Source organism: Saccopteryx bilineata, chromosome 1, assembly GCF_036850765.1.
Source record: "Saccopteryx bilineata isolate mSacBil1 chromosome 1, mSacBil1_pri_phased_curated, whole genome shotgun sequence".
Lineage (NCBI taxonomy): Eukaryota > Metazoa > Chordata > Mammalia > Chiroptera > Emballonuridae > Saccopteryx > Saccopteryx bilineata.
In genome coordinates, this window is record NC_089490.1 from 18137435 (window position 1) to 18160765 (window position 23331).

A 23331-nucleotide genomic window follows, 5' to 3' on the forward strand; every position below is an offset into this window, starting at 1 on the left:
GATTTTGAACAGGGGATTCTAAAACTCGTTGAGAGAGGCTAGATTGGATGACCTCTGGTAGCTTTGCCAGCCCTGAGATTCTCTGAGCCTGAGCTACCCTGGTATTGCCACCAATACACTCTAATTTCTAAGTGTTTTCAGTGATGCATGTCATTAATAACAACAACCATGCTCACTGTCGTTATCAATACCGCGTGTGGCCTGCGGCGCTGCACGGAGCTCCCAGGTGTGCTCACCGAAGTCAGTACTTATCACTGATACTTGACTGGAAAGGAAACTGAGCCCAAGAAACAGGTCCTGACTCCAGCCCCCCGCATCGAATGGCCTCGGGGGGGCAGAGGACCCCAGTTCTCTGCAGTTGCCCCTCTTCCAGGCCTGCTCTGTCCTCTCCACGCCCCCACCCTTCTTCAAAGCTCCCAAGACCACTAGAGTTGCCTCCTCCCTCCTCTCCTTGTCCAAGTAGAGTTCCTGGCTAGGTATTTCAGTCTCTGGCTCCTCTCTGCTTTGACCTAAAACCAGTCACTTCTTAATGCCAGGTCCCTTTGGAACTTAAAATGTGCTAAATTCTTCCAGTCAGAAGTGTCACCTTGGGCTTTGTGGCCCCAGCCCATCCCCCACCTATCTCCTCCTAGATAGTGGGTCCCCCACAGCTATACGTTATCTTGAAAGGAATGAAAACAAGCCCATCTTTGCAAAACCAGAAATCTAGACATAAGTTTACATTCTTGCCCCTTAGCATATTACGCTCTCAAGGGAATGCACAATGTCCTCCATCTTTATTTTGAGTTCCTGGGAAACCAGGCACAGCGCAAGGACAGGGCCGGTCAGCAAGTGCATGTTGAACACACGCAGCGCTGACTTCTCCATCTCTCTCACTTTCTCTCTGGGCCTCGGTCTTCTCCAGTTCGAGGGTCACACACCAGGATTCAGGTCCTTGACATGAAAATCAGAAAACTGCATTTTTAATCACCTCTGCAGCTATGGAGGCAACTTTAGTGCAAATCCATTTATTAAATGTTTGCCCAACTCTGCTGCTCACTTGCCCTGTGACCTGGGGCACCTTAGATAAGCCCTCTGTCCCTTAGCTTCTCCAATGGCAATGGTAATAATAATACAGCATTATTGTGTTGTTTGGGTGATAGATTGAGATCATCTGTATAAAGCTCTTAGAACAGTGCATGTAATATAAGAAACTCTCAATAAAAGTCAGCTATTATCATCGATTTCACTTCACAGTTCAATATCCACTTGGTAAATGCCAATCCTGGGTTACCCTAATGAAGGGATAAGAACTTTCCTGTAATTAGTCTGGGTAGAGAACTCAACAGCCCATCCTTTGTAGACAGATGACGGACAGAATTGTATCTTTTAGAGATTCCCAAAGGAATGGGTGGAGAGAGCATGACAAGGAACCCAGAAGGGGAACATTCAGGATTACTTGGTGTAACGGGGAATCTAAATCTTTTTTTTTCTTTGCCGTAGTTCCTCTCAAATGGTAAACAAGACACCTGCAATTGCTAGGACATGCCGAGTCAGCAATGGATGGGGGACAGGTGTGGGGCTCTGAGATTTTTCTCCATGAGAAAGTGGGAAAGGAAGGTCAGCAAACAGAGGTAACCATGGCTTAGGGGACACGGGACATCTTGAATATTGCATAAGGGAGTCAAGGGAAAGAAAACACCCATGCAAAGTGTATAGATGGCAGTGTTGTTGCTGGGTGTGCCGGGAGCCCCAAAGAGCACATTACAGAGGAGAAGGCAGAAGAAGAGGGGGCGTGTCATCTCCACCTAACCAGATGGGCAGCTGGACGGAGGGGCCTGGCCGTGGGAGGCTGGTCAGTGGGCTGACTCGCTGTGGACCAGATGGGTGTGCGGATCCCATGGAGATGGGTAAAGTTCCAGCGTCACCCCCTCTCAGCAGGGAGCCAAGCGGGTAACTGCAGGTGCACTGACATCTCAGAGAGGGACTGGATAATGAGCTCTTTCTTGCTCCAGCCTCAGAGAAACTCCAGCACAAGATGGTAAAGGAGAAATACCGATTCTTGCTCACCGGAAGCCATTCGACTATTGGCTAAAGGGACCAGATGCTCAATTATCTTTACGAGGAAGATTACCAACCAAAAGCCTGTGAATTGGGCCCATTTCCCCAGTTAGTCAGCAGAATAAAGGTGCCAAACATCGTCTAAACTGGAGACATGGAGCAAGATCACTGCACCTGTTGGGAGTTGCCAAATGGCTACGATCAGGCTCACAGGACAGCTGGGGAAGTCAAGGCCAGCTTCCCTCTTTGGTCTGTTGGGAAGCTTATCAATTTCCCTCTGCCAGAGGCCACAGTAAAGGAAAATCAATGAGCCTTGTTGTAAACATGGACTGGCTGTGAGCTGAGGAGCCTTGAATGAGACCATGGAAATTGAGAAACTAAGGTCTTTGGTTTAAAGATGAAAAGCACAAACAGAGATGTTTAAACTGTAAAGAGGGCAGTCTTCCTTTCAGATGCTGGGAGAGCAGTCTGGATGGGTTGGATTCTATTACAATGCACAGGTAAAAATCTCAGGTATTTACCTGGGGGGAAGCCTTCTTGTCACCACAAATGTTCCCTACTGCCAACGGTATCTCATAGAATGGCTGCGTTTGGGAATTGAGGTGTGAGATTTAAAACTGTGTGTTCAGGTTGTGACTGCTGCCTGCCAAGCATCTGTTCTATTGAATACGTGAGTCTGTTTAACCAGCAGCAGTTTGCAAAGACCAGACTCCAGTGGCTGCAAGAACAGAGACAGCCCCCCCCCCCCCCCCCCCCCCCCGCATGCTGAAGCCGGAGAAGTCCCTGCAGATGCACTAAGAACAGAGAACAGAAGACACAGAAGTTCCCAGGCTGTACTCACGAAACATCGATACACATAGACTTGGGGAGAAAAGTCACTGCTCATTTTGAAAGGAAGAAATCTGAGACAATGACCTTGCTTTTACCTGGCTGGAAATATACCCCTAAAAAAAAAGTATGTGTTTAAGTTCTTTTGGAATATTAACAGTATTATGATGGCAAAACGGAAAACATTTCCTATGAGGAGAACCTGAAAGATGGGTCATTATTAAGAACTTAGGAACAGGGGGTTGAGTTATTTTTCAGAACACTTAATAATTCAAGCAGGCTCAAAGGGCATCATATGCATCATCCTCTGTGAAAGATCGGAGAGCTGGAGGCTTCTATCAGGAAAGAGGGTCTGGCTGAGCAGACGCCTTTCCTGGCGGGCACTAGGGTTTCAGAGCAGGAAGAGGCGGGGAGACGGGTCTGGTCATTGCAGCAAGCGGGTGGGAGGCTTTCTCTTTTAAGGGGATGAAGTTACAGGCTTTCAGAACAGAACTTATAGATCAGGCTATAAATCTGAGTACTTAAGTCAGTGTAAATTACAACCTATAACGGTCGAAGGGAGAAAGATAGGATAGGGGAGGCTGCATTGATATTATGGAAAGATCTAAGGCTTTGCAGACACACTCACTGAGTGCGTTACTTACCCGTTCTGAGCCTAGGTCCTCTCACTTGTAAAATCGGCATAACATCTACCTTGAGAGGCTGCAGTGAGGAGTCAGGGAGAAATGCATGTGAGACACCAGCATAATCCCTGAAAACTAAAGGTGCTCAAGAACTGTGAGTGTCCTTCCCCATCCAAAGGTGCGTTTACAAGTCAACAACTGTATGTCTAGAGCTTTGCTGCCCAATATGGCCAGTAATAGGCACATAGGCCTCCGGAGCGCTTACAACAGTGGCTGGTCTGACCTGAAATGTGGCATGAATGTAAAACACACACCAGATTTCCAAAACCTTGTACAAAAATATAAAGTAAATAAGATGTGTCTTGGCCCTGGCTTGTTGGCTCAGTAGTAGAGTGTTGGCCTGGCATGTAGAAGTCCTGAGTTCGATTCCTAGTCAGGACACACAGGAGAAATGCCCATCTGTTTCTCCATCCTCCCCTTCTTGCTTCTCTCTATCTATATCTATTTCTCTCTTCTTGTGCAGGCATGGCTCGATTGGAGTGAGTTGGCCCCAGGTGCTGAGGATGGCTCCATGGCGTTGCCTCTGGCGCTGAAATAGCTGGGCTGCTGAGCAATGGAGCAATGGCCCCAGATGGGCAGAGCATCACCATCTAGTGCAGGGGTCCCCAAACTACAGCTTGTGGGCTGCATGTGGCCCCCTAAGGCCATTTATCCGGCTCTGCCGCACTTCTGGAAGGGGCACCTCATTCATTGGTGGTCAGCAGATGCATCCTGTGCTCCTGGAATACTGTATGTGGCAGCGCAAAGCGCAGCGTCACTCACGTACAGCACGACTTCCGGTGACGTGGATACATGCGTCATGGCTCCGGAAACCTTTTATATCACTTGTTACGGCTAGCACTGACAAATAGGGAACCGGACATTGACCATCTCATTAGCCAAAAGCAGGCCCATAGTTCCCATTGAAATACTGGTGAGTTTGTTGATTTAAATTTACTTGTTCTTTATTTTAATTATTGTATTTGTTCCCGTTTTGTTTTTTCACTTTAAAATAAGATATGTGCAGTGTGCATAGGGATTTGTTCATAGCTTTTTTTTATAGTCCGGCCCTCCAACAGTCTGAGGGACAGTGAACTGGCCCCCTGTGTAAAAAGTTTGGGGACCCCTGATCTAGTGGGTTTGCTGGGTGAATCCCAGTTGAGGTGCATGTGGGAGTCTGTCTCTCAGCCTCACTGCCTCTCAATTAAAAAGAAAAAAGAAAGAAAAGATTAAATGTCTTATTAAAAATTTTATAGTGATTATGTGTTGAAATTATAATATTTTGGATATATATATTCAGTTAGGTAAAATAAATTATTAAAATTAATTTCACCTGTTTCTTCAAACTTGATTTCATATGGCTACCAGGAAATTGAAAATGACACGGCAGCCCGCACTTCACTCCTATAGGACAGCGCTGACCTGGACATTAGACGAAACTAGGGTTGGGAAGCTGTGCTCCGGGGCTCATACTTAGGGTCTGTGCTTTTGGTTTGTGGTCCTGCTTCCCCAGGAAGAGACCCCTTCTGACAAAGCGCCATGCAGGGCTCAACCAAGATGGGCAGGAGAGTCTCGTGCGCCCCTAGTGGCTGAGTGTGGTAGTGGCCACAGTCCTCGAAGGTGGGACATGAGAGAATCAAATTATCCGTCAGGAGGGACAGTCGGGGTCGCTGGGGATGGACTAGTCTGTTTTATAGCCTGGGGCTTCACTCCAGACTCCTCTCCTGCGCTTTACTCCGGAGGACGGCCCCGTTCTCTCATTTCAGAAGGTTTCCATCTTACACGTGAACTTGGCAGGCAGCAGGCTGCCACCAGGCAGCCACCAACACAGATGTCAGGGGAAATGTCACTTCAAAGCCACCTTCAGAAGACCACAGAGCTTCCAGAGAAAATGAACAGCAGACACGCACAGACATGCGAACGTTCTTTCTCTCTCTCTTTCTCTCCCAAGAATTGTGGTTGATGGTTGTTTTTAAGAGTGTACATTTTACTGTACATCATTTTTTTTAGCAAAGGATAAGACTGGCATTTATATTCTGACCACGGGGATGTGGCTCTCTGAACCCTCCCAGCAGAAGTGTGACAAACACAGCTAAAGTACACAGCAGTGACAACAGAGCTCGGAGCCACTGACGGGAAGACATTCGCTTCCTCCCCTTCCAATGCCCACCACGCTCCCTCCGGGTGGCTGAACCCAAAGGCAGAAAGAAAGGTGTTATCTGGGGTCACTTCTTCCATGGCTACATTTTGAAAGGCTGGATGAAAAAAAAAAGTGCAGTAAAAAAGGAGAGGAGGAAATGGGGCAGGGAAATGAAGGTTGGGAGGGAGTTCCATTCAAGTCACCCGACTGTGTGGGTGCGGCCCTGCCTGGGGGAGGCGTGCGCTCTGGCACTGGGCTGGCCTGTCAGTGACCTTGTCGGGACCAGAGGGGGACTAAGGAAGGCGCAGAGTCACAGGAAGAAAGAGAATGAAAACAGGAGGTAGAGGGAAGGCGAGGAGAGAGGGAAAGGAGAGAGGAGGGGGAAGGGAAGGACGAAGGCATGGGGTTCAGAGGCTCCTGGGCCGGAGCCAGAAGGCAATCCTGCATAGACAGCCCCCCTTCCGCCTCCCCTGCGCATTCTGGGGCGGGGTGGGGTGGGAGCCACCAGCTCAGCGCCAGGTCGGAGCCCATCAGAACTTTTCAGCCCAAGGTAGACTCACCTGGATGCTTTGTATGCTGAGTGGGTGGCAAATGGAAGGAAGTGAGAGAAGGACAAGGGAGAGGCTCGAGACTGATGGGGAGTCTCGGGAGGGGAAGAAACGGGCGGGGGGCCGAGTGAGAGGTAGTGTGTTGGCGGTGAGGAGAGACCTGGAACAGACAGAGACCAGGAGACAGGGATGCAAGGGCAAGTCTGCAGGGGCTTTGAAAGCAGTGTCTCCCTGGCCACATATCCTCGGTCCCCTCTCAACACTGTGGAGAGTGGACGGCAACCTTCACATGGAAGAGGGTCATGTCCCCCCCACCCCATCGCCATCATGTCGTGTCCATGGATGGATCCTCCTCACAGATGGCATCATGGAAGGCATCCCCCGTGTCCCACCCTGAGTCAGCTTCTTCAGGAACAAAGACAGACCTTGGACACGGAACTGCTCTGCCCAGGGTGAAGACAGGGTAACAGGTCCCAGCCACGAACCCTAGGAGACAGGCAGCCTTGGCGTCTTCCCTGACATGGTCACTAACTCACTGTGTGACCCGGGCCAATCCCTTATCCTCTGCAGAGGGGGAAGGGGACAGAGGGTTAAGAGTGAGATCCTTGCAAACACCTCTTCAAGCTTCAAAGCTCTATGATACTAAAAGGTTCAGCTCTCCCTCCAAAGCCACCAGGATCTTCCCTGCGTGTCCGGGGGGCTCTACCCGCGTGTGCTACTGGCTCTGCTGAGCTGGAAACCCTGACACTGCCAGGCATGAGAGTTCATTGGTCCTCGGAACCGGAATGGAATGGGAGACCTGGTAGGGTCCCCGTATGTTGTGAGTTAGGAGACTGAAGTCCAAAAGGAGAAAAGGGTTCCCCCACGACGCTTTCAGCTGGTTTATTCAGTGGTGGCTCTGGAACCCAGACTCGGAGCTTTGGGCTCTAAGTCCAGGGCTCCTGTGCCCACACCCACTCTGCTTTCCTGACGAGAAGTCCTCTTGGCCCACCAGGCGCTCATGGCAACTTTCTGACCCAGCTTCCCCCCAAAGGAGGCAAAAATCCCCAAGACACTTCAAGAGTTAACATCCCTCATGCTTCAGCAAGCCGTTCGCCCTCTGCCTCCCACATAGCAGGAGTCCTAGAAGTTACCCTTCCGGTTTAGGCGAATGTGAAGGAGGTGGGCAGCCATGTTTGAGAAGCAAAGGAAGCCGGGCCCGGTATGGGGGGTCCCTCCACCCTCCCAGGTGTGGGGATGGTTGTGAATCGTGACGGGTCTGGACAGGGGACTCCATGGTCTCCCCAAACTAGGGTGGAACCAGAATCAGTCCATTCCCTCATCAATTGGCAATAACCGCCCACGGCCAGGGCCGTGGGGAGTCTGCCTCCCCAGGTGGAATAAACTTTCCACTCTCTGTGTGAATGGAGAGGAGCCATTTGGGAAGTGGAAGGGACAAGTTAAGAAATAAAAACAACACCGGAACCACAGGCAATCCAAAGCCACTTGCTTATACGCTGCATTTGTGGTCAGAAAGGCAGGCGTCCCGCCTTCCCAAACACTCGGGGCTCAGTCTGACACGTAGAGATCGAGTCTGCTTTCCCTGAGCACACCCTGGCTGGGGGTGGGGGACGGGCCTGGGAAGGTGCTGTGGGTGGTGGTGGTGGCGGCGAGGCTGTTGACAGGGGGACTGAACCGCCCCTGGATGTAAACATCACCATGGAAACCCCACAGAGACTGGTCGGTGAAGACCCTGCAGGCGGAGGAGGGAGGATCCTACCCACACCTACACCGTGCTCTCCATCACCCACTCGGAGCTGCCGAAGGTCCCGCGAGCCCCCACGAGGTCACTTTCCTCAAAGGGCAAGAGCATGCCATTGACAGAGAGGCTGCGCTTTGTCCAGATGTTCGAGACCCTCCGAGGGGGGCTGTAGCCACCCGGGGTGACCCCTCCAGCGGCCGCCGCTGCAGCTGCGAAGTTTCCCATGTCGAAGGAATGGCTGCGTTTGGCCTTGCCTTCCAGGGGCAAGGGAAGCAGGCTCTTGGCCCGGGCCGCAGGCGGTCCCAGCAGCGGCTCTCGGTCCGAGTGGTGGGCCCTGGCCGATGTCCCAGACCCTCTCCCGCCTGGAGTCCTGGAGTCCAGCAGCTCCTCCTTCCTCTGACTCTTGAGGTCCAGGGAGGCAAAGGCCCCCATCAGCCGGTCAAGGTTGGGCTTGGGGCGCGCGGCAGGGGGCGGGAGCCTCCAGGGGCCCTGCCCCAGCGCCGCCTCCGCGCTGCCCAGGGAGCTGGAGGAGGAGGAGTCACTGCCTCGGGCCACGCCGGGGCTGAATTCCACCAGCTCATTGCGCACCACCACCTTGGGCGGCCGCAGAGCGGGGGCCGCGCTGGACACACTGCCCAAAGTGGGTAGCTGGGCCCCATTGGTCTGTGAGTGCACGTTGCTGACCGTGGCAGGCACCATCTTGCCGGGGGCCTCGTGGTTGCAGACCTTGTAGCGTACCAGAAGGATGATGATGAAGACCAGCAACGTGGCCACGATGATGCCACCGATGACCAGGATCATGGTGCCGCCCAGGATCTGGCTGTGCATGGACTGGCACTGCGTGTAGTCGGCCTTGGTGAAGAACTGCGCGCAGCCCACGATGTTGGTGGCCGTGAGTGTTGTGGCCGTGTCGTCCCACATGGCCAGCACGCACAGGTCATAGCTGGTCCCTGACACCAGGTTGTTGACCACAAAGGCCTTGTTGGAAGCGGGGATCATCCTAGGGTTGGGGTGGGGTGGGGGTAGACACAGCGTGGGAGGGGTGGTGGGGGGTGCAGGGTGGTGGGGGACAGAGGCAGAAATAGAAGGACAGGGAGTGACAGACACAGGGCAGATGGAGAAGTGTGGGGGCCGAGGGAGAGAGAGAGAGAGAGAGAGACAGACCCAGGGACACAGAAGGAGGCAGAGCAGGAGAGAGAGAGATGATGAAGAGACAGGGAAGGGGAGAAGTGGAGAACAGAGGGGAAGGGAGGCATGAGAGGAGAAGTGGGAGGGACAGGCCGGTGACAGGAACAGGGCACAGGAAATAGCGAAGGAGTCAGGGAGATGTGAGGACAGGGACCCAAGCGAGAAAACAGGAAAGACAGGTCCGGTGGGAAGATTCAGGGCATCAGAGAGAGACGTACACAGAGGGGCATCAGCAACCAAGTGTGGGCAAACCACCCACAGGAGGCAGAAATGAAGGCAGGATGAGTTGGAAGCAGAGACAGGAAAGCCGTTCGAGATGGAGGGACGGAGGAGAAAGGAGAGAGAGGGCAGAGAGGAGACGGGAAACACAGGGAGGGAGGGGCCGAGGGAGAGACACGGAGAGGCACAGGTTAAAGGCTCCAAGAAGCAGAAAAGCAGAAATTAAACAAAGGGACCCCCTCCCCCAGCCCGCTTCTGCCATGTCTGTTGCAATATTCCCACAGTCTCTGGGGAATGGGGTGGGGTGGGGAGTGAGAGTCCAGTTGGCTCCTGGCCCTGTTCTAGCCCCCCAGAAGGCTCGGTCTCCACCTTGTCCTGTCCTTGGAGACTTGTCAACATTGACGGAGCCTCCTCTCTGGCCCCGTGCTGTACTGAGTCGCCTGAGTCACAGACAAGGTCCTGACCTCGGGGGCCAAGGCCGCCCTCAGCCCAGGTGGCTTTCTCATGCCCAGGGAGGGGAAGGTTTGCTGGGGCACAATGGGGGCGAGGGCAATGTTGGAGACTGGAGGGTGATTCTGTCCCCCAGAGAGAAGGACGGGTCCCCCCTCACAGCCACAGAGAGCTCAGAGAGAGTTTCTCTGGCTGACAAGGCCCAGATGGGTCCCTCCACCTTAGGGGACGGCATGAGGAGGCAGCAATGTCCCCATACTGGCACTTGGGCCTCTCTTGCCTGGACCTTCAGGAAGCCTGGGCCAACCCTGCTCTCTGCGGCCCTCATTCAGGTGTGACGCCTAGTGCTACCCCCAGGGACAATGACTGTGTTACCTCATAAACACTCCGGCGGAAATACTCACCTCGGCTTGCAGGTGCCGCGTCCCTCTCTGTCCCTTCCCCAGGGTCTTCCACTCTCAAAGCACCCTCCCTTTTCCTGCCCCCTATGACTCAAGGGGTTCATTGGCCACCGCCAACCCTTCAAACCCAGAGCAGCTTGATTGAGATCTCAAATATGAAATTCCAGAGGCTGAGACCCTGAGCCCAGGGAGTCTGCATGGAGGAGTGGAGCTGACAGGCAGGTATTGACTACCCGTCAGCGGGCAGCCTGGGGACTCCGCCTCCCTCCTCTCCCTCCCAACTGCTCTGCTGCTGGGGAAGCCACACGGAGGGAACTTCCTGCCCTGCTCATCCAACCCAGAGCTACAGTGCTTGGGGCAGAAGAGGCAGGTAGAGGGGGTGGGAATGGCTGGACCCAGCAAGCACCTGCAGGCCAGCCCTGAGGTCTGTGTCTCCGCTGGGCATCATGGCAGTCCTGTGAGAGAGGGAGCTCATACTCTCCGGTCAGGGGAGTGGAATGGCCAAGACTCAGAGAAGCTAAGTGATCTGTCCGACGTCACACGGCTGGACTATAGAATGGGGCGGTTGGGACTTTAACGTTACCTTTCAGGTCCATAGTCTGGGCTTGTTCCTCACTGCGTGACAAATATGGGGGCATTTTCCCTCATCTCAGTGAAAAGCCCACCCTGGCTTGGGACTGGTCAGCCACCTCTTTCCCTGGGACAACCTCAGAGTCCCCTGTGTCTCACACTGCCCCACCAGCAGCTCTCCGGCCTGCGGGACCAGCACTGGGCAGAGCCCAGGAGCCCTCTGTAGCCGTTGCTACTGGGCTATCGTGTTGTAGGCTGGAGAGACACAAGCCACCTCACCCAGAACAGTGACAATAATAAGCCAACACTGCCCAAGAGGCAGCCTTATGCCAGGCTCGGTGTTAGGCGCCCTCTGCCATCAGCTCACGTGGTCCCACAGTGACTTTCTGAGGTGGGCACTACTAGTACGCCCGTCCCCCTGCAGTGGGCAGACAGGCTCCAGAGCAGGAAGCAATCTCACTGGCTGGGCTAGGACTCACCCCCCGGCAGCCCAGCTCCTGGCCACGCTGAACCACCGCACCTGGCCGGGGCTTGGGCAGTGCAAGAGCAATGGAGGATGGGCCAGCTGGCTCCATCTGAGGGTGGGGGATGGGCCCACCGGTTCACTGAGCCCCTGTGATGAGACAAGGGTTTCCCCATTCCACAGTGCACTTCCTGTTCACAACCACCTCAGGACCTGGAGGCGAACCACGGGCCCAGAAATCATCTCAATGTGTAAACCGTCTCCTCCTCGGAAGCAGAGCCTATTACCACCACTAATAATACTAATAACAAGAAGAGTAGTGGACGCTGAGGGCTTCCTCTGTGCCAGGCACTGTTCTAAGATCCTTAAGAGGGTTCATCTCATTGAGTCCTCCCAACCATCGAGGGTTCATCTCATTGAGTCCTCCCAACCATCGACCATCGTTGGGGACCTTGTTACCCTCACTGGCATCTCCATGTCACGGATAACGAACCCGGGACAGCGAGGCCGGGCCGCCGGCTCCGTGGCGGTCTAGTAAGTGGCAGAGCTGGCGTCTGAACCGGGCAGTCTGTCGAGCCTCTCCTCCTGACCACGTGCCACGCAGCCACTGCCCTGCTTCTCTGCCCTCCGCAGGTGACTTCTGGTGGGACCCTGCTCGACCGCTCTCTCTCCCTCTGGCTTCCCCACTCAGGGAAAATCGTGATGTGATGGAGCCACGATTGGGCTGTGCTGCATACAGTGGTGTAATGGGGCAAGCGGGTCCTTGGCACCAGGGCTGAAGGGCCAGGCTTGGGAAAGCCTCGCACAAGAACTGGCCTGTCAGCAGGAAGCAGCACCTCCTGGTTCCTCTGCTGCGTGTGTGTGTGCGTGTGTGCGTGTGTGTGCGTGTGCGTGCACGCGTGCACTTGCAGAAGAACGGGAGACAAGTGGCTCAGAGCAGTCTTCAGCATCAGGTTTACCTTTACCAGTAACAGCATTAACCATTATTCTCCATGTCCTAACCTCATGCTTGGAAGTTGCCATGCTCTCATCTCCCCAAGGAGGTTATTTGTGTGTGTGTGTGTGTGTGTGTGTGTGTGTGTGTGTGTGTGTGTGTGTGTGTGAGACAGAGACAGAGAGAGGGACAGATAGGGACAGAGACAGGAAGGGAGAGAGATGAGAAGCATCAATTCTTCATTGCGGCTCCTTCATCTCCTTAGTTGTTCATTGATTGCTTTCTCACATGTGTGTTGACTGGGGGGCTACAGCAGAGCGAGTGACCCCTTCCTCAAACCAGCAACCTTCGGCTTCAAACCAGTAACCTTTGGGCTCAAGCCAGTGACCTTGGGGTCACGTCTATAGTCCCATGCTCAAGCCAGCAACCCCGCATTCAAGCCGGATGAGCCTGCGCTCCAGCTGACAACCTTCCCCGAGCAGGTTATTATCATCCCCATTCCAGGAAGGAGGAAGCTGAGTGGCGTTCCCTGGCTGTGGGGACCTGGTGGGGCTGAGACCAGGTCTGGATCCACTGGGACTGAGAGCCAACACTCTGCAAAGCAAGTCCGAGCCCACTCCAGGCAGCAGAAAGGACACATTGCATGAAAACGTCGTGTGACATGGGCACCGTTCAAACTCTAGGGATAGAACCAAACTCACCTGCTGTCCACGTGGCCTTGTCCACCCCACCCCCCCCCCATGGCCCCAAGCGTAACCGACCACCGATTCTCCGGGCCTGGTCTGGGAGCCCGGAGCCCACCCAGTTCCTGCCCACCTCCCACTGGCACTCGGGCCAGCCAGGTCCGCCTTCTGGACATCTCCGCACTCACATGTGTGCTCAGGCTTCCCATCTCTGGTCTGGGTCAACTCCGCAGCAGCCTCCAGACGAGCTTCCTGGCCTCTGGCTGTGCTTGTGACCATCGCCTCCAGGGAGCTGCATCTAAAGCACAACTCTGGCCGTGGCCCTCGCCCACCGAAACGCTCTTCAGGGGCTGGCCGTGGCCCTCGCCCACCGAAACGCTCTTCAGGGGCTGGCCATGGCCCTCGCCCACCGAAACGCTCTTCAGGGGCTGGCCGTGGCCCTCGCCCACCGAAACGCTCTTCAGGGGCTGGCCGTGGCCTTCGCCCACCGAAACGCTCTCAGGGGCTGGCCGTGGCCCCTAAGGCACGGTCCGAGCAGGGTGCCCACACCTGGCTTGCCATCCCGTTCTTCCCTTCCCGCCACGTACCCTCTAATTTGCACACATTCCTTAGGGAAACGCTCCCGAACCAGTCAGGCTTTCCAGGGGCAGGAGGCACACTCACGGAGGGAGAGGAAGACTTTATGTATGAAAGGACTCATTACAATGGGCTGGATAGGGGGTGGGGGACCCCAGGGGGCTGGGTAATAACTCAGGGTTGGTAGCAGCCAAGCTGTTCTTCCCTGTCAGCCTGAGCATCCCCGGGGAGGCCCCCAATCCCAGGCAGGAGAGAGAATCACGTAGGCCCGCATGACTCAGAGTGCAGCCCACAGCCGGATGCTGGTCCATGAGCTGTTTACTCCCCGTTCATGATCAGACAGTACGGAAATGGAGAGCAGGCACCAAGAAAGGTTTATAGCGAGTTGGCATTGGTTGTGACATCCAAGCGCATGATCACTTTCCCTGATAATTTATTTATATTATATTCTTACAAAAGCATTGGTCTGCAACAGATGGGAGGGTGACAGCACCAGCCCTCCACTATGAACAGCTTGAGAAGCACTGATCTAGCACAGGGTTTCTCAGCCTTGGCGCTATTGACGCTTCGAGCTGAACGATCCTTTGTTGTCGGGGATGTCCTGTGCGCTGCAGACTGTTTAACAGTATCCCGGACGCCTACCCACTAGATGTCCAGTTGGGACAACCAAAGATGCCTTTAGACATCGCCAGAGGTCCTCTGAGTGAAAAATCATCCCCTGTTGAGAGACATTGGTCTAGAAGATTCAGATGAGGGACAGAGGCAGCCAGGGGCACGCCAACAGCATGGGAACCAGACAAGGAACACCTTGACCTCACTCCCTTTCCTTGCCCTGTTCTTCTGCTGCTGCTCCCCATGGCGGAACCCAGCCGGGAGCCAGCGTTCCTGCTCATCCTCGCCAGGCACACAGCAGGGGGAGGAGGGGAACCTGGCTGGAAAGGCAGAAGACGTTATCTGGCACCCCCGTGAGGTCACAGCTTCTTTGAGAAAGATACGTCCTGAAATTATGACAGGTTTCTTTCCATCACATAAACTAGCGACATTTCTGTGAGCAGAAAACATGAATTGCTATTTTAAGTTGGTCCAATGTGTTAAATTTAATTAAGCCCGCCTGCTCTCAAACACAATTTAAGATTGCAACCCCAACCAAGTCCATTCCCAGGAATAACAACACAAGCTTAAGAGGTTGCTTCTGAGTTTTGTTTTTTGTTGTTGTTTTTGTTTTGTTTTTCCTTATTAATGTTCATTTGGCATTTGCTCGTGCAATATCCAATTTAACACTAGCAAACACATCTACAGATGATATCCACAGCTGATACCAGAGGTTGAAGAAGAAAACCACAGCATACTGGTTATTCTACTATCTGCTCTCAGTTTATGTCTTCCCTTTCACCTGCCCACTCAGCCCGATAAGGAACTACATTTCCCAGGCTCCCTTGCCTGTTCCCAGGCTCCTTTGCCCTCAGGCTTCCAGGTGTAGATGGCCAATGGGAGACTGGAGGAAGACGAGGATTAGGAGGAAGGGACAAGCCAGTATTTCTCCCTCTTTTTCTGGTTCTCCCTCTTGGCTCCTGAGACTCTTCTTGTCATCCCAGTTTCTGGGGTTCTAGCTCCTGCCCGATGGAGTTGGACCTTAGGCGCTGCTCACACCATCTCCTCCACGTTCCTCCTTCATCCTCGGACGGGGGTGGGTGGGTGGTCATGGCTTCCAGCTGTCCCCAATGTCTGCAATGCCTCACTGTCCCCTCACTGTCCCCCTGGTTGGCCCCTGCCAGCAATTCCATCACCCATATCTGAATCTCCTCCTTGTACCAAAACTCCTCCTTGATACAAGGGTTCTTTTTTGTTCCTGACTGCACCCCTGATAACCTTTACATGACAAGAATATCGTACCTGTTAATTTGTCATTCTCTCCTCACACTTTGGAAACAGACTACCATGACCTCACGTCATGGGCCTTACCTAGAGCAGTGATCCCCAACCCCCGGGCCGTGGACCGGTACTGGTCCATGGGCCATTTGGTACCAGTCCGCGGAGAAAGAATAAATAACTTACATTATTTACGTTTTATTTATATTTAAGTCTGAATGATGTTTTATTTTTAAAAAATGACCAGATTTCCCTCTGTTACAGCCATCTAAGACTCACTCTTGACGCTTGTCTCGGTCACGTGATACATTTATCCGTCCCACCCTAAAGGCCGGTCCGTGAAGATATTTTCTGACATTAAACCAGTCTGTGGCCCAAAACAGATTGGGGACCACTGAGCTAGAGGAGCCCCAGCCTTAGGGACCCCCTCTCTGATCACTTGTCACTGCAGAGACAAACCCCCCTGCTAGCCTTAGCTCCGGGCAGTCCTTCTTCCTGGAAACCTCTTATCTCTTTCTCCACCTGGTGACATCATTCATCCTTTAAGGCCTGACTCAAATGTCATCTCTGACCCCAGGCAGAGCCGCCGCTTGCTTCACCGGGTCCTTTGTACATTCCTCTGTCGGAGCCCTTCTCTGTCTACGCCTGCGTCTCCCGTGAGCCGCGGTCTGTCTCATTCATCTTTGTATCTCCACTGCCAATCACGGTGTCTGACTGGGAGTCGCTGCTGAGTAAATGGTTGCTCTGTGGTTGAGCAGTGAGTGAGAGACCCCTTTGTTAAATGTGAAGGCCTGTATCAACATAAGAGTCTTGTTTCAATATGATGGCTGGCTAACTGTGGTGACTCCCAGACATCGGCTGGTGTGAGATGCTTCCTGAAAGGAGTTTTCTGTATTATGCTACTGACATTTGTGGATGCGATGTAGGTAAGTGATTGGGGCTTGTGACAGGCGTGTAAGTGAATGTGTGTGCATGTGTGTGACGTGTGTGTGGGGGGCATGTCTGTGTGTGTCTGCCATTTGGGAGCAGAGTGACTGAGAAAGAGAGAGAGAGAAAGAGAGAGATGTTCGCGTCTATGTGGTCTGTAAAGGTTCTGTTCCCAGGTAACATTAGTCACTGCTCTGCCCCAATCACACCCAGTCCCCTAAGCTCCCCCATCCCCAGAGACTCCCAGACATCTCCTGACACCCCTGAGGCGACTCACCATGTGACCTCTTCTAGAGACACTTGCAGGCCAAGCCTGCTCCCTCCTAATTGCTACCATTAAAGGCGTTTGGGGCATGGGCAGTGGGGACAGGAGAGCATCTGACAGCCTCCGCCCGGAGCTTGGGGGCTGACGGACTAGGAGAGGCCCCTCTGCCCCTTTGCTGCGCTCGCTCCAGACTGCATTCCCCAGGCTTCCTTGCAGGGAGGGGTGTCCAATCGGTCACTCTGGCAAAGGGAAGGTGGTGGCAGCATTGTGTGCGACCTATGGGCCAGGCCTTAAAAGAGGGGGTGCTTGCCCCACACTCTCTGTCCCTCTGCTGGCTGGACCCTGGGTGTGGTGACCTGCCTTGACCTGGGTGTGACCTGGGTGTGGTGACCTGCCTTGACCTGGGTGTGACCTGGGTGTGGTGACCTGCCAGGGCGGTGGGCTGAGTCTTCGGGGGCAGCAGGCATCCTGACCTGACCAGTACACTGCCTTGGGCTCTTAGGAGAGCCAGAAATCAAATCCGACCCAGTTTGAGCCTTGATGCGCTTGCAACCATTTGCAACAGTAACTAGCCTCTCTGACTAAGACAGCCGGCTGCAGGTAAGATGAGGTGCGCGCGAGGAGTTTGTTACGTGGAGGCATGTGACAGATAAGAACAGGTCAGAGTGTATTTGTGCCAGAGGAAGAAATTGGTGCTGGTGTCTATGCAAGAAATGCAATTCTTGCTTTTCTGGAATTGTCAGCAAACGCCACCTCCTTGATCTCCACTGCCCACCCCCCTCCGCTCCCTCAGCAGCCCCACTCTTTAGCTGCCCCCCCCCATTGGTGCCGCCCGGCGGCTGCCTGCTGAACCCCAGCATTCACTTGGAGCAGCCGCGTCAGGCCTCCACTCCACTTCCCTGGCTCTGCACCCTCATTACTGACTCTTCACGGAACCGCAGGCCTGCCAACCTCTCCGGCCAGCTGCGAGATCTCAGGGCAAACGAAAGGGCCTCATTAAACCGAGGCAAACAGTCCTGGCTCCCCAGGCTCTCCGTCTTCCTGTAAGCCCCACGGGCCCCCGTTTGCTTCCCTGCATGGGCGGCACGGAGCAGCGGAGAACTGGCTGTTTCTGTCTCGCACACAATTTACTATTTACCGTGTGCTGAGCACTGGACAGGCAGGGGCTCTCTGCTTCTGCGCATGGACTCTGTGAGGTAGGAATAGTTATCCCCACAGTACACGGACTCTGTGAGGTAGGAACAGTTATCCCCACAGTACACAGACTCTGTGAGGTAGGAACAGTCATCCCCACAGTACACAGACTCTGTGAGGTAGGAATAGTCATCCCCACAGTACGTGGACTCTGTGAGGTAGGAACAGTCATCCCCACAGTACACGGACTCCGTGAGGTAGGAACAGTCATCCCCACAGTACACGGACTCCGTGAGGTAGGAACAGTCATCCCCACAGTACACGGACTCTGTGAGGTAGGAACAGTCATCCCCACAGTACACGGACTCTGTGAGGTAGGAACAGTCATCCCCACAGTACACGGACTCTGTGAGGTAGGAACAGTCATCCCCACAGTACACGGACTCTGTGAGGTAGGAACAGTCATCCCCACAGTACACGGACTCTGTGAGGTAGGAATAGTCATCCCCACAGTACACGGACTCTGTGAGGTAGGAACAGTCATCCCCACAGTACACGGACTCTGTGAGGTAGGAACAGTCATCCCCACAGTACGTGGACTCTGTGAGGTAGGAACAGTCATGCCCACAGTACGTGGACTCTGTGAGGGAGGAACAGTCATCCCCACAGTACGTGGACTCTGTGAGGTAGGAACAGTCATCCCACAGTACACGGACTCTGTGAGGTAGGAACAGTCATCCCCACAGTACACGGACTCTATGAGGTAGGAACAGTCATCCCCACAGTACACGGACTCTGTGAGGTAGGAACAGTCATCCCCACAGTACACGGACTCTGTGAGGTAGGAACAGTCATCCCACAGTACACGGACTCTGTGAGGTAGGAACAGTCGTCCCCACACTGCACGGACTCTGTGAGGTAGGAACAGTCATCCCCACAGTACACGGACTCTGTGAGGTAGGAACAGTCATCCCCACAGTACACAGACTCTATGAGGTAGGAATAGTCATCCCCACAGTACACGGACTCTGTGAGGTAGGAATAGTCATCCCCACAGTACACGGACTCTGTGAGGTAGGAACAGTCATCCCACAGTACACGGACTCCGTGAGGTAGGAACAGTCGTCCCCACAGTACACGGACTCCGTGAGGTAGGAACAGTCGTCCCCACAGTACACGGACTCCGTGAGGTAGGAACAGTCGTCCCCACAGTACACGGACTCCGTGAGGTAGGAACAGTCGTCCCCACAGTACACGGACTCCGTGAGGTAGGAACAGTCGTCCCCACAGTACACGGACTCCGTGAGGTAGGAACAGTCGTCCCCACAGTACACGGACTCCGTGAGGTAGGAACAGTCGTCCCCACAGTACACGGACTCCGTGAGGTAGGAACAGTCGTCCCCACAGTACACGGACTCCGTGAGGTAGGAACAGTCGTCCCCACAGTACACGGACTCCGTGAGGTAGGAACAGTCGTCCCCACAGTACACGGACTCCGTGAGGTAGGAACAGTCGTCCCCACAGTACACGGACTCCGTGAGGTAGGAACAGTCGTCCCCACAGTACACGGACTCCGTGAGGTAGGAACAGTCGTCCCCACAGTACACGGACTCCGTGAGGTAGGAACAGTCGTCCCCACAGTACACGGACTCCGTGAGGTAGGAACAGTCGTCCCCACAGTACATGGACTCCGTGAGGTAGGAACAGTCGTCCCCACAGTACACGGACTCTGTGAGGTAGGAACAGTCATCCCCACAGTACACGGACTCCGTGAGGTAGAAACAGTCATCCCCACAGTACACGGACTCTGTGAGGTAGGAACAGTCGTCCCCACAGTACACGGACTCTGTGAGGTAGGAACAGTCGTCCCCACAGTACACGGACTCTGTGAGGTAGGAACAGTCGTCCCCACACTGCACGGACTCTATGAGGTAGAAACAGTCATCCCCACAGTACACGGACTCTGTGAGGTAGGAACAGTCGTCCCCACAGTACACGGACTCTGTGAGGTAGGAACAGTCGTCCCCACAGTACACGGACTCTGTGAGGTAGGAACAGTCATCCCCACAGTACACGGACTCTGTGAGGTAGGAACAGTCATCCCCACAGTACATGGACTCTGTGAGGTAGGAACAGTCATCCCCACAGTACACGGACTCTGTGAGGTAGGAACAGTCGTCCCCACAGTACACGGACTCTGTGAGGTAGGAACAGTCATGCCCACAGTACGTGGACTCTGTGAGGTAGGAACAGTCATCCCCACAGTACACGGACTCTGTGAGGTAGGAATAGTCATCCCCACAGTACAGAGGAAGAAACTGAGGCTCAGGCAGATGGGTCACCTGCTCAAGCTCACTCAGCTGGAAAGTGGCTGAGCCAGTGTTGGAAGCCAGGTGCGTCCACCAAGCCACTGAGCTTGGTTTTCCTTATACTCGGGTACCTTGGACTGAATTGAGCAGAATTAGATTTTAGCAGGAAGCAGGTCTTAGAGTTCGGTTTACTGTTTGATAGCAATGAAAGATATTTATCTTGCTACAATGACTGGACTCTCACTATATACCAAACAGTTCTGAGCAATCTCCATGTATCTACTAACTTCATTCTCATAGCAACTCTATGAGGGAGATATGATTATTATCCCCATTTTACAGATGAAGAAATTGAGGCTCAGAGAGGTTAAGTGACTTGCCCAAGGTCTCACAGAGAGATATTTGTGCATATCACTGTCAACAGTACCTCAGTCAATGCTCATGAGAACCCTGGGTAGCACCTTTTTAAATTATGCTTCCCATTTTAGGGACAGTGATTAACTTGTAGCTCTGAAGTCAGATGGCTAATTAGAGGTGCCCATGGGATTCCAGTGAGTGATGAGGGTTGTCTTGCTACTTCTGAATGCTCATTTGAGGTCTGAAGGTGAAGGTGAGGCAAGGCAGCCATGTGGCTATCTGTGGGGAGTTTCCCCACAGAAGAAGATGCCAGTGCAAAGGCCCTGGGGCAGGAACAGTAAGAAGACTGGTATGGCTGGAAAAGAGTGAGGGAAAGGGAGTGGGAGGAAACGAGGTCAGCACAGTAGTAGCCAGGAGCCAAGTTCTGGAGGGCTATGAATACGTCCAGTCTCGTGTGCCAGCTCTGAGGATCTGCTGGCTGCCAATGTTGAGAGGGGTTTTGAGGCTGTGTTCTAATTCAGTGGGATCCAGAGCTATGAGTCTGGAAGAACATGAGTCTCATATTTGTTGTTTCTTATCTCGGGGCCAGAGAACAGTTACAATGACTGGAATTGCCAGTACAAGCGGTAGAAGCTCCTCTCCTGTGGTCCAGTGCCAGACGCTGGCCTTCCCTGAAGGCACAGCCCTGAGTGATGGCAGGGGGAGGCACGAGCTGCTCTTTACAAAGGGACTATCATGGAGCTGGAGTGACTCCAGGAGGGGTCCAAGGATCAGAAGGCTCTTGTCAACTTCCGTGGAGGCCCGGGGCCAGGCTCTGTGGCTGCGCTGCCGCTCTGGCCGTCCTGAGAACACGGGACTATCCTGGGGCGGTGGGGCGCTCTGTCTTATCGTGGTGGCTTCGCCCGTCGGCAAGGAGAGGAGCCACCCTCAACATGACCGAGACCCCGAGGCAGAGCGCCCCAGCGCCCCCAGCGCCCCCAGCGCCCCCAGCGCCCCCAGCGCCCCCAGCGCCCCCAGCGCCCTGTCCCCACAGACCCGGGCCAGCGTCTGGCAGGTCAGCTCCCCTCGCGGTTTGTTGTAGAAAGGCGTGGGTGACGCTCAACCGGAGGAAACACCTCTCCGATGGTGGAAACCAGGCCTCGCGTCCTTGTGGCTGGCAAACCCACGCGAGCTCAACACCGGGAGACTTGGGTAGCGCCTGGGTCCAGCCTGGCTGGCAGGAAGACATCACGGCTTCAACACCTACATAGCAGGACGCATTCTCTGCCCCACACAACCACAGAAGTCTCTTCAGATGACACGTGGTGGCAGTGTTAGTTAAACCCTGGATCAGTGACTGCAGAGATTACTGGAAATTAGGCCAACGTGAGCCAAGCCCCAGCGGGCTGCCTCTGAGCTCATCTCCCGCAGTAGGGACTTATCTGGTGACAGACAGGTGAGGACCTGACCCGTGGACTCGGGATGCCTGGCCGACCCAGCTGCCTAGCTGGGGTCTGGGGCCTCGCCCCCCCCCTCCCCGGGTTTGGCTGAGACCAGTGTCAGGGAGGGAACCTCACCCGCTCGTGGCACCCCAGCATGGAGAGGGTAAAGCCAGCAGGTCAGAGCCTGAGCACTGGGGCTGGATCAACAGGGTTCAATGCCCAGAACTGCCACTTACTGGCTGTGTGACCTTGGGCCAGCCACTTGACCTCTCTGTAAAGGGGAGAGATGACAGGCTGCCCTCATGGGGTTGCTCGGAGGATTAAAGAAATGCCCGTTATTGGAACCCTGCCTGGTCCAAGGCGAGTGCTCAGTGGGTGATTGTGACTGGGGAGTCACCTGGCCCCAAAGAGGCCAGAGAGTGGAGTCCAGCAGGCGTTAGGCTAGATTAGAGATGCTGGTGAGGCAGGCACACAGGTGCCCGGCCCAGCTCAGGGCCGGCCATCTGTGACCCGCTGGCTGTCTGGGCACAGGCTGCTGGCTCCAGCCCCCCCTCCAGCCGGCTCTGCTTGATGCACCAGGACGTCGCTGGCTCTTCCCAGTTCTCCTCCGCCATCTCCTTTTACAGCCCACAGGACACGGGGCTGAGAGGGCCCATCAGTCCCTCTGAAACTGGCCCCTCTGGCTGTCAGCACTCCTCTTACTCCCAGGGACATGCCAGGTGGCCCGTCCCAGCGTCACACAACCCCAAGTGGCCCAGAATCCCTGCTCACATCAGACAGTGGTGACAGCTGCTGCTTCTTCCAACACCCCCAGCTCAACCCCATGGGGACACCCAAACCCAGGTGTTTCTTTCTGTCACACATGTCAGTGCTTCCAAGTTCTGCGGCAGCTCCCTCAGCCCACCGTGAGGCTTCAACTCTCCAGAATTAACATTTGCCTCCCTCCTGACCATTTCCTTGGGACACTGGCATCTCGGCAGCTTTCTCTCTGACCACACTCCTTTCTCGGGAGGTCTGCGCACGGAGAACTGAGACCGCCCTTCTGGTGTGGCCCCAGCTGGCAATGGACACACCCTGTGATGCCTCTAGGGTTGCTATTTTGCACGCATTCTGTCCCCCTTGAGTGGTATTCCTACCATTGCCGTCTGAGAGACTCGGGCAAGCTCCCCAGCCCACAGCAGTGCCCCCCTCAGTCTCTCTTACCCTCTCGGTCTCAGATCATTCAAGTCTCTATGAATGGGGAACGTCTCGGTGTATTTAACTGTCTTAGCTCCCAGTCCCCAAGAACCGCACTGGCCTATCTCAGAGGAAAGGGCGTGGGCTTTGCAATCAAACACAGACCTCTCTTTGGAGGCTTCTTCCGTCCCCAACAAACGGTGTGACTCTGGATCACATCTTCTCTCTCTGCACCTCTTTTTTCTCACATGTGAAATGGGGACAGCGGTCTCAACCTCCCATGCTGAATGCGAGAAAGTAAATACAGTGGGGACCGGCGTGGCAGCCCCTGGTGCTCCCTTCCCAGGGCCATTTGGTGCTCCAGTAACAAGGCCGACGACGAGGGTAGCTGCCATTTCTCTCCTCGAGGAGCTGAGAAAAGCCTGCTCGA

At 54.4% G+C, this 23331-nt stretch overlaps 1 protein-coding gene across 1 annotated transcript in view; it reads right to left on the reverse strand.

Moving 5' to 3' along the window:
- Positions 1–6258: 6258 nt before the first annotated feature.
- LRFN2 (leucine rich repeat and fibronectin type III domain containing 2) overlaps positions 6259–23331 on the reverse strand; it is a 193362-nt gene continuing 176289 nt past the window's right edge. Inside the window, exon 3 of the mRNA XM_066241967.1 lies at positions 6259–8959. Coding sequence (XP_066098064.1) covers positions 7984–8959 — 976 coding nt within the window. The 3' untranslated portion in view covers positions 6259–7983. The remainder of the gene's footprint in view (positions 8960–23331) is intronic.